Source organism: Brachionichthys hirsutus, unplaced genomic scaffold, assembly GCF_040956055.1.
Source record: "Brachionichthys hirsutus isolate HB-005 unplaced genomic scaffold, CSIRO-AGI_Bhir_v1 contig_1442, whole genome shotgun sequence".
NCBI lineage: Eukaryota > Metazoa > Chordata > Actinopteri > Lophiiformes > Brachionichthyidae > Brachionichthys > Brachionichthys hirsutus.
This window is the reverse complement of record NW_027180572.1, coordinates 62,417-79,703: the sequence shown is the minus strand read 5'-3', so window position 1 is coordinate 79,703 and position 17,287 is coordinate 62,417. Positions and strand designations below refer to the sequence as shown.

General features: G+C 40.1%; 1 protein-coding gene across 1 annotated transcript in view; it reads right to left on the bottom strand.

The window, feature by feature from the left end:
• Positions 1-2,240: 2,240 nt before the first annotated feature.
• The window catches only part of LOC137916011 (metabotropic glutamate receptor 4-like), a gene marked incomplete at its 3' end in the record, with an annotated part of 52,385 nt that continues 37,338 nt past the window's right edge, over positions 2,241-17,287 (bottom strand). The window contains exons 3-6 of the mRNA XM_068759135.1: positions 7,427-7,562; positions 7,059-7,213; positions 6,764-6,904; positions 2,241-2,472 (exon numbers count right to left, since the gene is read on the bottom strand). Of these exons, the coding sequence (XP_068615236.1) occupies positions 2,241-2,472; positions 6,764-6,904; positions 7,059-7,213; positions 7,427-7,562 (664 nt within the window). The remainder of the gene's footprint in view (positions 2,473-6,763; positions 6,905-7,058; positions 7,214-7,426; positions 7,563-17,287) is intronic.

Genomic DNA, 17,287 nt, shown 5'->3' with positions numbered 1-17,287 from the left:
TGGCTCCAGAATGAGGTCAGGTATAAATATGACATTTTACCTCGAGGTAAACCAGCGCCGGTAAAAACATAACCTCCTCGCCAGAGGTAAAGATGTACTGGAGATGTCTGATTATTTTTGTCCATCTCTGACTCCTGCTGTCGGAGCCAAAAATAAGCTCACAAAAAGATTGTGATTTGGGATAAACAACAAGCTACAACTTCACCAATCTGTGTGGGAAATATGACTGCATAAAATGTGAAGCCTCTAACGCATTCCCAAACTGGCAAAATACAAATATATCCAAGCCAATCAATCAATCAATCAAGCAATCAGATTGCTTCTCATGTTTTCTAAAAGGTTATCCGTTATCAGCTGCCGTATTGAGCCCTCTGTTGGGACCCGGACAGGCCACTGATACATCATAGATGAATAGTTCTCTGAATGTGCCCAGGGCACAGCCAGCATGTTTTAAGAGCCGCTTTGCTCTTTGTCATCTGAGTTTCATTGGATACGAAACCTAACACACATTGCATTGGGTACGGTTATGGTGTGACTGGACACCTGAGAGCTGTGTAATTCTGCAGAGGAATTCAATTGAAAACTGCTGACAATGAACAGAATTCTGCAACAACAGATTCTCACCAGCTCAGCCTCCAGAATGATTCATCGCAACAAGCAATATGAAATTCTGTTAACAGAAAAGGGATGACTGCTTTCTGTGTTTACTGTTAGGTAACACACTAACGGAACAACAATGAGAGAGAATCATGTTAAAATAGCATTTTGTTGTACCTTTATCAGCAAGGCTTTCTACTTATTTTGTCTCACATGAATAAACCATCAGAGGGTGAGATTTCCCTTCCCTCAAAAGCATTTACGTCTTCCGTTATGTTAAAGTTTGCAAAGAGAGTCTTTGATGACATTCAGTCAATGAAAACAAGTGAATATGACATTGAAAAATTAGTTGAAGGAGCAGACAGCATTCAATTAAATATTTTATCTGTACACACTGACCTCATACCTATCTATCCGATTATTCACTGTTTAGAAATACATGTCGCTATTTCCCCTCTCTTCCCTGTAGCGCTCTCTCTGTCTGTCTCTCTCTCAGTCTGCAGGTCCTTCAGTCCGTGGTGCTGCAGAACCTGGACCTGTGGCTGATGACCCTATCGCTAGCATTAGCATTTATAGTTTAATATAGCAGCTCTTTAGTCAGTGGTTCGCTCAGGTATAGATGTTTTTTTTTTTTAATGTTTCACCATTCAGCACAGAAATATAAACATTCTGACTCGGTGGTTTGTATCGGTGGTTACCAATATTATGTTTCTAATTTCTACTCACAGACAACTGCAGACATGCTCTATGTTCAAAATGCATTTATCCAGAGAAGATTACTTTAATTCCATGTCCTTGTTTTACATATTGAACTTGATTTATTGATACGGTATTACCTTCACCCGTGTGTGACCCCTGGCCATTTTTTTCCACTTGAAGGGTCATGGATGCAACATTTTTGAAGGCAACACAAGTGTTAAATTGATGACTGTACATTTAGTCATGCTGACGATATATTACTGTGGCATCTTTATGACTACTTGAGTCCTTCAAACTAAAAAGGAGAGAAGATATAACGTAAAGTAGGCCTACGTCTGTTTAACTATAAAGGTTTGTACGGGCCTAGAGATTGGTCCGAGCTTTCTGCAACGTCTACAAGGCTACAAAGAATAATGAGCATGATGAAATGAGTAATGCTTTATGTGCCAGAACATTGCAGGTACAATTGTCTGCCTCTGAGGGAAAAGAGCACCAAATGAACTGTCCCTGATGGGTGGCACAATAATAGTCAATAATAGTTTAGGGCAGGGTCTCTGAAGATGCAGACAGTAAGTTGGTGGTTGGTCAGACGGTCGGTGAGATGGCTGATTTTATTTCTGCAGGAAAATCCAAATGTTCATATCCAAATCTCGAGATTTTTGAAAGGAGGTTGGGCTGAGAAGACATTTTACATTTTAGAGTGATTCAGGATTCCTTTGTGTGTTTTCTTCAACATTGCAGGATGAAGTAGAAGTAAAGTGCATTATTATTCCCTGCATAATGAACTGAATCCTGCAAACAAGGACCCAGGAAGAGCGTCAACAAGTACAAAGTTGCAGAAGAAGATTAGAATCCAAATATGGAAACAGAAATATGTTCTCAAGCGCAGGTCATATTTAATTAACTTGTTACTGTTTCTAATTTCCTCTTGATTTGAGACGAACATGTGTTTTAGTATCAATAAAAGTGACTGACCTGCAAAGTTGAGACGGCGGATGTTCCTGAGAAGATGAGTGCCGTTAATGGGATCCATGTTTGCGCAGAGGCCCACCTTCCCTGGGCAGAGCTCCTGATGCATATTGTGGAGAGCATGAGCCATTGCATAGACCGCATCAATAACAAACTGCACCTTTCCTTCCTGTTCATAGTTTGAGTCCTTTCCTATCCGTTCCTGATCTGCAATAAATTAAGACAAAACACATGAAGAAAAATGAAACACAGAAAGGCTTAAATTAGGTCACAATCAGAACGGAAATGAGAAAGGCTCCCTCAGGGATCGCTCTTGTATCCATGTCTTTAAACAAAGAAGAGGGAGACTGAAATGTTTTTAACAAATGGATTCAATTTTGCAGAAGATCTGTGATGCTATCAAACACATCATGCATGCGAGAATGATCATTCAAAGTCAAGTAGCCTCAACTGTTTAAATGGAGGCTATGGCGTTATTCCAACAGTCGTGGAAAAGAAAATGCCATTGTTCCTTGGTGAGTCATATTCTTTTTACACTGAATGGGTTTTGCCTCCTGCAATTAGCTAGAAGGTAAATATCTGGATTGCTGCAGAGGAGCAAATCAATTCTAATGTCTGGAGTGGAAGGTTTTGTCCTCTGGGAAATCTCAGCATTTAGATACACAAACTATACAGGAAAATCTCTTTAACCCCGCTCCTGCAGGAATACGTGTATTTCTCTCTTGGTGGTTCTATACATGTTGGAGCGACATGCCGATGCCATTTCTTATCAGATACATTGCATGTTTTTTCCTTTAGCAGCTTTTAAAAAGTAACCTACGTGATTAAATCCCTTAACTTGCAATCTGCTTTATGTAGTTTTCAGTTGTGAATTATGTCCTTCCTTGTCTGCGTGTATTTAGAGGTCAATACAATGCAGACAGTCATATGCTGGACAAGGATAAAGGGCTCGACGTAATTACTCACACATGGATTCATTAATCCTGGCCCAGGTTGTTCTTTGAGTTTTGGTGATAGTTAATTGCTATGAGGAGGTGGTGTCTAAGAAGGAGATACACCGTGCAAATTCACCATTCTCCCGATGAGTCTCTCACTGTATGTGTGCTGCAGGCAGGCCAAAAAGACATTATAAACAGCAGGTGTATTTAATTGAGATTAAATAACTCATTACCAGGAATGAGGGAAAGATAGAGCTGCATGTGTTTCTATATGTGCAAAATTGAATTCAATTAAGCTTAGCTGCAGATAAATAATAAAAAAAACAAGCATATGCAGTACAGATGGACTAAGCACCATTTAAGAAATGCACTGCAAACAAATATGAACACCTCCCAAATAGAGAAAATAATTAACATCAATGTTTTGTAAAAACTGAAAGAAATTGTGTTGGTCTGTCTGTCTCTGTATAGAAAGATAACTCAAAGAATTAGGGAAGGATCTTGATGAAATGTTCAGGAAATGTTGAGAATGTTACTAGAAACACATGATTACATTTTAGTGATGATCCAGAAGAGATCCTGGATTATCTGTGAAATCTTTGTTAACATTGCAATCAATGGCGTTTAAACATTTGTTTCTCAATATCTCGGTTGATTATTGACCGATGTTTATAGAATTTGCCACAGTCGTGTAGGGTGGGGGCCTCTATCTCACCACCGCATTTTGTAAAATCTGCATTCAATTTACTAGACAAAAGAAAAACAGTCATAAAGGAGTCCGATATGAACTATAATGAAATGTATTCTGTATCTGATCCAGAATGAGGTTTTAAAAAATCATACATGTTAACATTAAACCCCATTTGTGAGGGTTGCTATGGTGACATTTGCTACAGGTTGATTTCTGCCCTGCACAGCTGCGGAGGCATTGTTGAACTGAACGAGACGCACCTGTTACACATCTCACCTAAACAGCTCCTGCCTCTCTGGACAGTTCTCTGCCAGATCATCCTCAGTATTTTGTTTCTGGACACTTTCATTAATATCTCTCTCAACGAAGGAGGTTCTCTTTTTGCTGGTCTTTACCAAGATACTGTGGAATTAGTTGGCAAAAGGATTTGTTGTATCCTCAAAAGCTACGGATGCTATGTTATGGTGTGCTTTTTGTGTATAACTTCTAAACTAATAATGATATCAATGTGACTCCAGTTGCTAAAGGTTTGTTTTCATGGCTGAATAATTTAAAAATATAGATAAAATAAATGTAGGGCCATTATTATTTTTGTTGTAAATCACAATATAGGGAGACTGGTGCTTGTCGGAGGTCTTCGCTCCCAGAGTGCTTTTTTAGTTTGTAATTTTTTTCAGTTATGGTACGTATTTGATTGTGATGTGTGTATTTACAGCATTAGCAGACCCGTGGATTCATGGGCCCTGACCCCCATTAATTGTGGATAAGTGGCTTCAAGAAGATGAATGGAAAAATCAACTTACATTTGATTTTCACTGTATTTTGTATTTTATTTTTGAACAAATGGTATTTTTGCTTGTGGCTCTTGACAAAAACCAAAGCATTTTCAAAGAAGTCCATCTTGAAAAAAGCTGGTATTTCATCTCGGTTTCTTAAATATTCTCATGTGCAATCTTACACCTTCCAAACAGTTTACTCATTCAACCACAGTTGATGATGACAGACCTGCAGAACTGCAATCCACTCAACACTGCACTGGATATTCAGTTTCAAAGATACGGCAATGTTACTATGACTCCACCAAATTACCACTCCACCCCAGACATTTTAGCATAGTAATTTCCCAAAAAATAATGTACAAGTTTCTCAGCAAGCTCCAGTTATACTTTTTTTTTTTGGCAGCCAGCAGAATAAAGTAGTAAGAAGGATATTAAAAACACGCTGCACTGTAGAGAGAGTACAGAGTTATGAATAACTACCTGACTGTAATAAACTGATTCACGCTGTTGAGTCACACAGATGCAATCCAACGTATCAAGTAGAAGGAGCCCACAAGAAATAACCCTGCACCTACTGGTGTAGTATTAGTATAATCAGTCCCAATCTTACCTGTGGTGTGCTCGTATATTCAGTGATTTAATAAATTATTATGACATGGTATAATCAGTATGTCTGTAGCGCTACAGCCATGTCTTCTGGCTCAAAATATTGAACAATTCATGACTTTTCGATTCATGTAATGCTCAAACACATGCACAGCATGGGCGTACTACATCATAATATTACTGATAAAGCTACGACTGTAACCTTATTACTATCAGAGCCACATAGCCATTCACTATTATCACATGCGCTTCTATGGGAAATCACAAATCCACCTATACACCACATAATGTCCTGTCCATCATTAATTGAGAATGTGTTAATTGTATGTGTGTGGCCATCTTGACTGCTTGTCAGTATTTTTGATGTGTTGGACAAGTGAATACTGGTGATCTCTAACTAATTGTAACATAAACATCAGTCCGAATCTGTGAATATTTGTTCCAACTTTACCGAAATATATCGTCAATCATCATAGCATGACAGAGTGGCAAATAAATCTGAAATATTGATTTCAATAATTATTTCATAAAACAGTATACCCGTAGCAAAACCTACTCGATACATTTTACACATTCATAAAAATGCACAATACCAAACAAGGGTGTCTGAACATAGAGGAAAAAAAGTGTCTGAACTTAGGGGTGTCTGAATATAGAGTGGATGACACACAAGCTCTGTACCTTACTAATTGTCTCTACAATGTCTCCTATTATATTTAGTTGGAGGCACTGGCATACTGTCAAAGCCAGTCTAATTTTATAAATGCTAACATCTCTGGTGTGTGCAGATTGTCCATGCAGACATCTGGCATCAAGGCCATGTGATGGCTCAGTGGTCAACACTGTCACCTCACAGCTGCAGGAAAACACTTTATTTCTCTGGAGCATTCTGGTTATAAGGATATTATGTTGTTCAAGATGCTAGAAGGCACCCTCAAGTATGACTGACTCCTCAGCTCCGTGATTTCACCGTGATCATCATCATCGTTTTGAATAACCAAAACGATATATATTTCCAACACTTAAGATGACACTTGACTGTCCCTTATGTTCATAAAGCAAAGAAATAGATAAGCAACTTATGTAGAAGCATATTGAGGGATGCTTGTTTATATTTGTGCAAGGAGACCCCAATACACTAGCGTGTCCCTCGTGTTTTAAATATGGTGTTCTACCAAACTGCTGTTCAAATCTAAATAGAAGTGTTTTCCTGCTTCAGGACAGATTGTGCTCTCCGCAGCTGTTACAACACATTGCACTGAGCCTGATGCTTTAATCAAGCCGCCCAGCAAAGCCATTTGCATGTCTTAGCTGTGTGGGTAAACACCCTGACTCAGCCGATACATAGAGAAGAACTGAAGTGAGCTACGACGTAAAATGTGATTAGTCGGGCAATGCTGTCAAAAACAGGCTCACCAGGAACCAAATCGCAAGACTTTCAGGCAAGTTAAAAGGTTGAACAAAAACAACAAGCGATGTCTTACTTGTGCATTTCTTGAGGCCAGATCCTTTCTTCACGGCGTGACGGCTGAGTTTGCAGCTGAAGTTATTCTCCCAGAATTCGGCAAACCAGATATTCCTTCTGTTGTTTTCCAGCGTTCGGCTGTTGAAGTAGCGATCAAATCCTGAACAGATCAATAGTTTCACTGTCACAAGCGCAGTCGGTGCTGGTGCAGTCTGCGCACTGATGCGCTCGCGTGTCATCATGTCTTGAATAGTGCATGTGTACTGATTTTCTTTGTTTAATTCAATTAAAATGTTTCTGTTTTTCCTTCCTACCTTTGATAGATTGTCGCTTTGGCAGGATCGTGACTGCACCCTCGGCCATCTCCTCCTGGTGCACAACTGGGGAGATCTTTGAGCCCCAGCTGTCTGAACCCACCCAGATAAAATGACCCATCTGGTTGGCCTTTTTCGCTGCATGGAGTAGCCGCCTGCAAAGGTGAGGAAACAGATGTTGCTATAGCGATAAGGTCAAAATCCAGACCAGCTGCACTTTGATTTTGTTTTTCATTGCATGGCACAGTGGTCTGCAGGAGCCAGGCCAAAATGGCTGTGTCCCCTCATGTTTCTGTGCATGTCTGCTGTCATCTTGCTTTCCGAATCTTTGAAGGAGCATATTATAGCTGCCACCAGATCGGACTCACCTGATATCATCTTCATTGGCAAAAAGTATGACAACTCTTGCATTTGGGTTTTCTCTAAGTCGCCGGATGACCTTGTCAAACTCTGCTTGCCTGGCTTCCCGGTGAATCTTGACAGACTGCGAGATGCAAACGCCTCCTAAACACACAGACGTCAACATGATGAAGTGCGAAAGAACAAAGCAGTCAATGGAGCATTAGAAATAAAACTACATACTGGTTGTGTGACCTGAATGTAAATCTATAAGGGCATCCCTCTTAGACAGGATGTTTGACTGTACTTGTACTGTAATATATGCTACTGTTTGACTGTACTTGTACTCTAACATTCTATCTAATAAATTTATTCATCATCATCACCCCCCCCAACCAAGGCCTTGTGCAGCAAAGCATCATCACCTCTTAACCCTTTAAAGCGCGCACCGTGAAGTAATTGTCAGAACTCTCAGATTTTTTGAAAATAAGGTCTTAATGGAATGAGATATAGTGATTTTCAAACTGATCAATAATCCAGAATCTTTTCTGGATCGTCACCAAAATCTTGCCATCTGTTCCTGATAATATTCCCCACATGTCCAGAAAATTTCATCCAGATCTGTACAGATGTTTTTGAGTTTTCTTCCTAAGGGACGGACGGAGAGACAGACACACGGCGGCGATTACACAACCCCACCGTCGCCTCGGCGCAGGTATAAATGGCATGAATACTCATGAGCTGAAGGGATGTCTATCTCAACAAAGCGGTGACTCTACAGTCTCCATTAATACAGGAAGAAGTGAAGCATCCTGTAATTCCCTGCTTACATCGGCAGCGAGTTTACTAACCCTGATGCACTCCTTTTAATCAACAAACCACTTTGCTTCAATTTGAATGCATGATGTGAAAACCTCTTCGTCGGTGAGTAAAATTATTCCGTGAAAACGGGACAAGAAGACACTGTGTTGAAATCCCGAATGCAGATCGAGCTAAATGACCAGTAATTACATGTTTTTTTCCCCGGATTAATGGCGACACCTGACAGGAAGGCGTTTAACAGAGGTCAGAAGGAAAGTTATGGCGTGAAGACCATTTTGTGAATACTGGTAACTAACGACATTTAATACAACATAAGTGAGCCATTAACTGTGCAAACACTCAAAAGCTGCGCTGCAGTTTTACCAATGAAATATAAATGTGATTAAAGTCTAATAAGAACTTTTGTTGGCAAGCTAAAGCGCCGAGCTGACAACACATCCGAAGAAGAAACCGGATTCTGAGTCACGGCTTGATGCTGGAAGTTGTTTTGACTTCCTGCCGCTTTTACAATGCAAAGAGGAACCGACCAGGCTCCCTGTTGGCTCGCTTTGCGTCAGGAAGTTGCTTTCTTGGATATAGGCGATGATTTGAAATAATATCTTCTAGCAGAGAACTATCATTTTTTATTTTCTTGTGCCAAGCGTGCACGCAGAAACTTTAAACATCTACGTGGCTTTTGCCTGCCAAAAAAGAAATGGCCGTTCTATAAAGTTTGTTTTTCAAAATAAATTCAAAGTCACGTCTCCTGGACAAGTCCAATCCGTGGCTCAGCATTTACTTCATTCTGTTAAGGTGCGTCTTTATTCAGTTTATGTTCAATTAGAGCAGGGAAACACAATTTGTTGTTTTCCTGCTCTATTGAGTTTCCTAATTGTACATCTTTCCTTTTTATTTGTTCACCACTTTTTTTTTTTTCCTGTTTAGCCTGTGGAGCCACTCAAGTAAATAATCCTTTCTTTCATTAATTTTATTCCACTTGGAGCCTATCCCAGCTCGCTATGGGCGAGAGGCAGGGTACACCCCGAATGCGTACCAAACCCAGTACCTTCATGCTGTGAGGCGACAGCGCTAACCACTACACCACCGTGCCGCCAGTAAATAATAAACATGTTAAATGCAACGACTTGACTTCTTTGCATTTCTTTTGTTTTTATTTTAGCTCTAGATGCTTGTGACATTAAAGGGCCGATTATTTTGTTGTGTTTTTGTTTTTCTGGAGCATGCATAACTGAAAGATAGTGTTCAATCAAGTGGGAGGAGCAATTCTGCAGCAGTCGAGAATCAACACTTTTGCTTCAGTCACTAATGTGTGGCTTAGTTTAGGATGTACAATCTATTGTCGGGAACATTGATTACGTACGCTAACGCACATGCACAGAACCGAATTAAACCTAGAACCTTCTTGTTGTGAGGCAACAGCGCTACCCACTGCGCCACCATGCCGCCAAAGTGGAATTTGCTATTTTTACAAGAAGAACTATAAACATTTTTGTTATCGCTGGTCCTCTGTTTGATGGATGATTTTCTTCTTTCAGTTTTAATGGTTATAAATTGGATGGATGGGTATTTTGACATACGTGACCATACATAAAGCATATTGTATTGAGTGTTCTACTTCTAAAGCTTCTTCGTAAAAAGAATTTAAAAAAATAAAAATCGTATTTCTGCTACACTAAGCTGTCAATTGTTAATGTGTGATACACGCTTTGATGTCCAAACCTTGTTGGGAACTAATATTTAATTAGATCATGATGAAAATCCTGTCAGCATTTGAATTATGACCTTTTGTTGGAATAACTTCCCTCGAGCTAAAGGCTGCAAAGTTTTTAAATACCAGGACAAAGTGTCGGAATGAATGGAGTGAATGAGTGAATGGAGATGGTGTCTGCCATAACACATTTATGTAAAAAAAAAAAAGGCAAGGATTTATTTATAAATCCTTTCTATTAGGCCAACCATCAAATCTCCTGAGACGGCAACTCAAAATCTCTGCATCACCGAAAAAAAACGTATACTTTTCAAAGACCAATTTTAAATTACTCATTAGAATCCTGATCAGGACCTGCTGTGCAAAACTCACCCAACTTTAACTAAATGTGTGCAGCTTTAAACAGTCACATTGCCTGAAGCTGCTCAATATGGCAGCAGGAAAACCAGCAGGGGAGACGGTAGCCCACTATCTCAGCACAAAACACAGACAAAGCGTTTTGGCAGCTCCCCATCAGACCTCCACTTTACAGCGATAATGCCAGCAACAGTCAGTCCTGATGCTCAGACTTTTCCAGGGATAAGAGCCGCTCTCCCTGATGAGCAGCTCTGTGGGACACAATCAGGTCTGATTCAAGTTCAGTGCAACATGATAAGTGAAGCCAGGTCAGGAGTTCCAACACCCTGAAAGACAACACATGCAATCTTCACAGATCCCCTGTCAGATCTCAAACAGACCACACACTGCAAGACGTGAAATCAACAGTGCATCACGGAGTCCAGGAAATGGCGATGATCGGTGCGTCATACATGTGAGCTGTAGCACCTCTCGTGTGACCTCGTGTTTTTTTTCTGGAGCAGGAAATAAAGGAGATCTGATGCCGAGATTTTCCTTAATAGTGATTCATAGTGAATGAAACAGAAACAACAGGCTAAAGTACGATGAATGATACAATATATTTATCCTTGATGTCAGTGGGAGGGGTGTATGCCTGCTTGTCCGCACAATATCTGGAGAGATTTTCAACACATTATGGTGGAATTGTGTGCAGTCCAGAGAAGAGGAATATCCAGAAATGGAATAGATCACTTTCTTCACCGTCCCCTTTCAGTCCACCTCACTGTTCAACATAAATGCAATGAAGGTATACGAGGGATTATAGGAGTTCTTCTGTGAAGGCAGAGCTGAGTAAAGCAACGTCATCAAGGTTGGAAAAAGATGTGATGTTACAACAGTTGGTGATGATCTCATAGTAATATGAGTACAACAATGTAATAAAAAGGATTGCATGCATGCTGCCCACGCTTAGTAGCATCATCAGAGTGTGTCTTCTCTGAGTGCTTTCTGTTTTCCTTTTAATTAGATTTTTGAATGAATGCTGTTTTGTGCATCTTGCAACTGAGTTGCAATCCCTAAATGTCCTCAGAGACCATGTGGAACACACATTTCTTTATTTCTTAGTTACTAGTCTGAAATTCCTTTTCATGATGTATTGTCTTCGACACGCCAGTCCTAAAACTGCAGTTTAAAAAAATGCATTAAACAAAGAAAGAACATTTTGCCGCTCACACAAACAGTCCCAAAAGTCCTAGAAAGCGGCTTGGCTGGGTAAAAGGAAAGATATTCCACACACCCTGCGAACACTCTGATGTTGTTAAGTGCTCGGCTGCACCGAACCATTTTGCATCAAAGAAGCGAGATGAAAGGAATTCAAAGTGACAGTGATATAATTTTCCCTGAAATCACATTCAGCAACATTTTCTGTGCAAATGCAGCATTCTTTGTTTGGAAAGATTCAAAACTTTATTTTCCAAACAAAATGTGAACAAACATCACAGTGTTGAACACACATAAGCCATTTCTAAATGTTGGGGTGTCTATCATTCCCAAATTTCCTTCGGGATCAATAAAGTATTCCTCTATCGTAATGAAGCTTCCTTCAAAACTTGTTTTTCCTAAATTGTGTTATGTTTAGAAACCATAAAACTACAGTGGTCTGTCAATGATAAAACACATTTCACAAAAGATGTTTATACATGAAGGACTTTTCAACATAAAGAGGAGGAGTTGATTAATGAAGGCTTGCTTAATAAAATGGCTAATATTTGCAATGGACCAGAGAAGAATATATTTATGACAGAGGAATTCCGATGATGTCAAAATAGAAGACCTGCAACTCTCAACTCAGGTTTGCTGCAAAATTCAGAAAATTTGATTAAAATGTGAAACAAAAAACACATAAAAGTTGACAAAAGGGTTCCTTATTGCTGTATTCTAGTATTTTATTTTATATATATGTAAATAAATATTGTTTACTGCTGTTAGTTAGCACACAGTAATAATTGTAGCTGCGATACTTACTATTGTTTGACTGTACTTGTACTCTAACATTCTATCTAATAAATTCATTCATCATCATCAATACTTTCAGCAGCTGTGAAATACCACACAGCTGGATTCCTTGACTATTCAGAGCCTGTATTACCTTTTCATGCTTGTAGGGATTTCTGCTGAGAATTCACAACAGTTGTCACATTCTTCATTTCATTCATTGTACAAGTAAAGAACACTTGGTAGAGAAAACGAGACTAAACACAGGAGAGTTGTCTCCATATGTTTTTCCTGTTTCCTAAAGTGTCAATAAATGCAATGATTATTCCTGTAAAGATATTCAAACCATTAAAAGAAAAAAGCTTTGAGTCCCATTATCTGTTTGTCATTACAGCACTTGTCTTGAGTGATTTGAGATGAATGCAGCATTTACAGCAGGTTGTGAAAATGCACCTCTACGGTGCGACTGAATCGGGGAGCCCTTCGTCACTATGATGCTGCAGGTACTGCTGATTTGCGGAAGTTTTATTTATTTATTCATTTATTCATACGTGTGCTGAAGAGGAAAGATGAACCATAGAGTGCTCATATAAAGATAAAAAATAAATACAATAGTGTTTAAAATAAACAGCAGAGATGAACTAAAAAATTAAGCAGATGACATGAGAAGTGATCTCATGCTGTTTTTAATGTGATTGAGTACCGGTATTTATTGCAAGGTTTCTGTCATTGCCTGTGGATCAAATTATATTATTATTACACAGAAAGAAAAACATGCATTTGCTCTGCACTCTGACATTTGCCTTGAAAGGAACCTTTTCAGTTCCGCCACAGAAACAGTTCAGCCATTATAAAAGCAGCGTTATCTTTTTCACCCGGCTGCCTGATATGTTAGATGACATTTCTGAGCAGGAAACTTTCTCTACTTTCTAGGACAAGCAGCGCTTGCTGGTGGAAAATGCTGGTTGCCATATGGCCATATGTCCTGTCTGAATATTGCTGCTGTGGATTTTAAAAGTCATAACAACTCAATGGGCCTGCAACAAGAAGCAGAGGGAATTCGGGAGGTGAATAAAGCTAAGGCTAACACAGTCATTATTAATGTAGCCTTTATACTCTGCGCTCGTCTGTCTCGTGTGTACGTCTTTGGTAGCCTGGGCCACATAATTTATGCCATTCATTATGTGATTGAAGTGGGTGTTTTTGTGAGGTGTCGAGACAGCCAGACCGTGGCTAAGAGCAACGTAGACAGTGGTGATTGATGGGATGCAAGCTGCATCAACGCTGGAGTGTTGGTTGCCTTAAGAAAAAAAGGCAAAGGCATTAATAAACCCTAGAAATGATGATAGCTGTTGCATTGATTCTTACTCCAACGCTCCCGCTCACTAAAATACTTGGCCTCAGTAAAGACAGGCATTGAAACTGTTGACCTGGGTTGTCTCTGCAATTGATCACAAAGTTAATGTTGGGATTTCATATATTTGTGTGGCGGCATAATCCATTCAGTTTCCCGATGGCACAAAGTGGATCAATGCGGGAGGAAAAATGGACTCATGAGAAAAAGAATGAAAGAATTATCCACTAATACTTTTTTCTTTTTGCAAATGATAAAGGGAGACTCATAGGTTCGAATCCGACTTGCGGCCTTTCTGTGAGGAGTTTGCATATTCTCCCCGTGTCTGCGTGGGTTCTCTCCCGGTTCTCCGGCTTCCTCCCACCACCAAAAACATGCAAATTAGGTGAATTGGTTACACTAAATTGCCCGTGAGTGTGTGTGTGAATGATTGTCTGTGTGTATGGCCCAGCAATGAACTGGCGGCTTGTTCAGGGTGTACCCCGCCTCTCGCCCATTGACTGCTGCTCCAGCTTGGCCCGCGACCCGATAACGGACAAAGCGGTACAGAAAATGAGCGAATAAATGGTAAGGTAACACTACGAGAAGGCAGATAATGAGCTGAGACATAATCTTGTGGGAAATAGCGTCGCCTAATCACAGTGCACATTTGTTTTCTAACATAAATATCAAAGGAATAAACTGCTTCATCTTCATCAGCTGACTCTCCAGTGGATGATGAGACAACTGTCGTTCTGCATTCTGTAAACACTTGCTTTTCTCCAGCCTTCAAAGCCAAACCCGATTTGTCTCAGCCACAGGCCTCTCTGTCCTTCCCTGTCTACCCCTCTCTGTTTCCGCTGACTGTTAAGTGCTTTGTCATCTGGAAGGGAAATGACATGCCCTGAGTCAAACTGACATTGTGGCAAACTTTGATGCTGTGATTCCTGCCAGGCTCTATCACTCTATTCCTCCACCCACAATCAAATTAGAAACACTCTTGGAGATGACCCATAACTTCAAACGATTCCAGTGCAATGTCTCAAATAGCACTTAAACGCTGAGCGACGCATTTTTCCTGTGAAATTTGCCAATTTCTACACTTCTTAAGCAAGTTTGAAATGTGCTGCAGAAAAAAATGTGGGGCTCATTTTCAACTTTTACAAGCAAAGGGTTTGTGAAAAGCTGCTAGATGTTCTCCTCTGCAGTGCAATGGCCACTTTCACCTGGACAAAGGACAGGCGTTCAGAGCATTGACCCAGTTGCCTGCCGTTTGTCTTGGAGACTAATGGGCGGCGGCGTTTTCTTGAGGGGCAAAATGCTTCGTTCTCCTCATTTAATGTGGGATACTTTAATTCTAAACACATTAGTCATTAGGGGGTGGGAGGAAGACGCCTCACAGAAAGGCCCCAAGTCGGATTCAAACCTGTGCCCTTTTTTCTGTGGGGAAAACAGTTGAAAGAACCAGTTTGGAACAAAATGTATGGACAGATGCATTTGCTTCCGCTGCGCCTTTGCCATGCAAGGCTCCAGGGTGATGCACTCTGGACAGTTTACATCAGAATTGTGAAAATTAAAGCCATGTATACTTCCCTTCAACACTCAGAAAAGTATATTTTTTTGTATACCAAGGTCACAAAAACCGATTCTTGGAGTACTACTGCTGAGAGCAATTGGACCTCGTTTAAACCTCGTTTAAAGCCTACTGCTGGTCTGATCTGCCAGGAGTGACAATGTGCCTGGTGATCCAGATAACAAGTGTGCAAAGGAGGAGGAAGTACGTATTGTCAATTTGGAAAAAAAAGACTTTCACAGAACGGGACAGCTAAACCAAAATAAATACCGGAAATTCAAATGAGAGCTTGTAAAAGCTGTGATAATGAAATCATTAAACTATGTATGTCTATGGAACAGGGCAAGATGTGATGTGCAGAGCTTGAAAGTGTACTGATGCAAGTGTAAAGCCACGCAAAACTGAGGACATCACAGTCCAGTTCATGATGATCAATTTCCTAATTGCATCTGGGGTGGTGTAGAGTAAAACTCCCACAGCTAAAGATTCTGCCAAACAAAATACGCTTCCATACAATGGATAGTTAATGCCGTTTTTACTCATGACAAAATTGTCTACATAAATTAGCAGCAAATGTAATGTTGAAAAATCGGCTGTGAGATCATGATCTCAAGCCAATATTTGGATTCAAATGTTCTGATCTAGTTTTCTCATGATCCAGCATCGTCACCACCCTCTCTGATGTATCATCTTCACCAGGTTCACCAGGTTGTTGACAGTCAGACCAACGCCGGTGTTTACATAACTCCCACTTTACAAATTAAGTGTTTTAAAATTCAAGTTCTTTTAGTTGAGGTTTAACATTGTGCAGTCACATCTGTTATTATTTAAAACCATTCAATATCTACCTGTGCATTAATTAACTGTTTACATAATAACTGCCGTCACTTGATCCAGCTGAAGGTATCAGGGTCCAAAAAGGTTGGTGTCAAGTCTTTATAATTCCGAATCATAAAATAAGTTAGTGCCGTCCAACGTTGATAATGTGAAGCCATTCACAGAGTGCTGAGAAAATCTTATCCCTCTGACAAAAGTGATATTGATATATTCTAATAAGGATGAGCTGCATGGATTAGTTGCAGAATTGTAATCCAGATTAGTTGCTTGAGCTATCCAATTTAGTGTTTCTAATTGAATTACTTTAGGAGACAGAAAGAGAATGAACTTTATTTCAGCCTTGTAATACTTGTATTTTATTTTCTAAAAATGGACAAAACATTGAGCTATTTATTATTAAGTGTGAATTAAATATGTTACATCAGTTCACTCCTTTTCTTTTTTTTCATATTGGAAATTATTTGTAAATAAATCAAAACAAATTCACTTAAGCTCTTAAAATTCACTTAAAATTTATTACATGAATTTTCTATGTGCATCTGCTTTAGGAGCAATACATAACCATTATATCTCAAACAGAAAGCCTCTGAGTGAGAAGACGTTGGGAGATGAGTGATGATCGTGCTGCAATTTGTTTCTAGGCAATTAAGCAATGACAAGTAATGGTTTAAACTGATTGCAACAGGAAGTAGCTGAGGCACTCAGGGTCACTGCTGTTAACTTAAATAATAACTAAAGGCATGACAGGCTGACAGGCCACATGCGAGACTGACCTACAGATGAAGAGGCCGTATGGACAGAAGCAGGAACATCACTGAGCGTGTTGGGATCTCTTCCCTTTGGCGGCTGCAGCCATTTAGATACAGGTGTTTAACGACTTCTTCTTCTTCCTCCTGTGGGACTTGTTGTTCTCTACTGTTTGGCCTTGGTGGAGACATGGGCTCCACTTGCTGCAATTCAGGAATCACTAGACTAGAATGTCAAATTTCATGGAAAGACCAAAGACCTGCGGGGCACGGTGGTGTAGTGGTTAGTGCCGTCTCCTCGTAGCAGGAAGGTACCTGGTTCGAATCCTATCTGTGCGGGTTCTCCGGTTTCCTCCCACCTCCAAAAACATGCAATTTAAGTGAACTGGATACTCCAAATTGCATGGGTATGAGTGTGTGCGTGACTGTTTGTGTGTCTCTGTGTAGCCCTGCAATGCACTGCCATTTGGGGTGAACACCACCTCTTGCCCATAGCAAGCAGGGATAGTCCCCAGCAACTCCCCTGACCTGCAAAAGAAA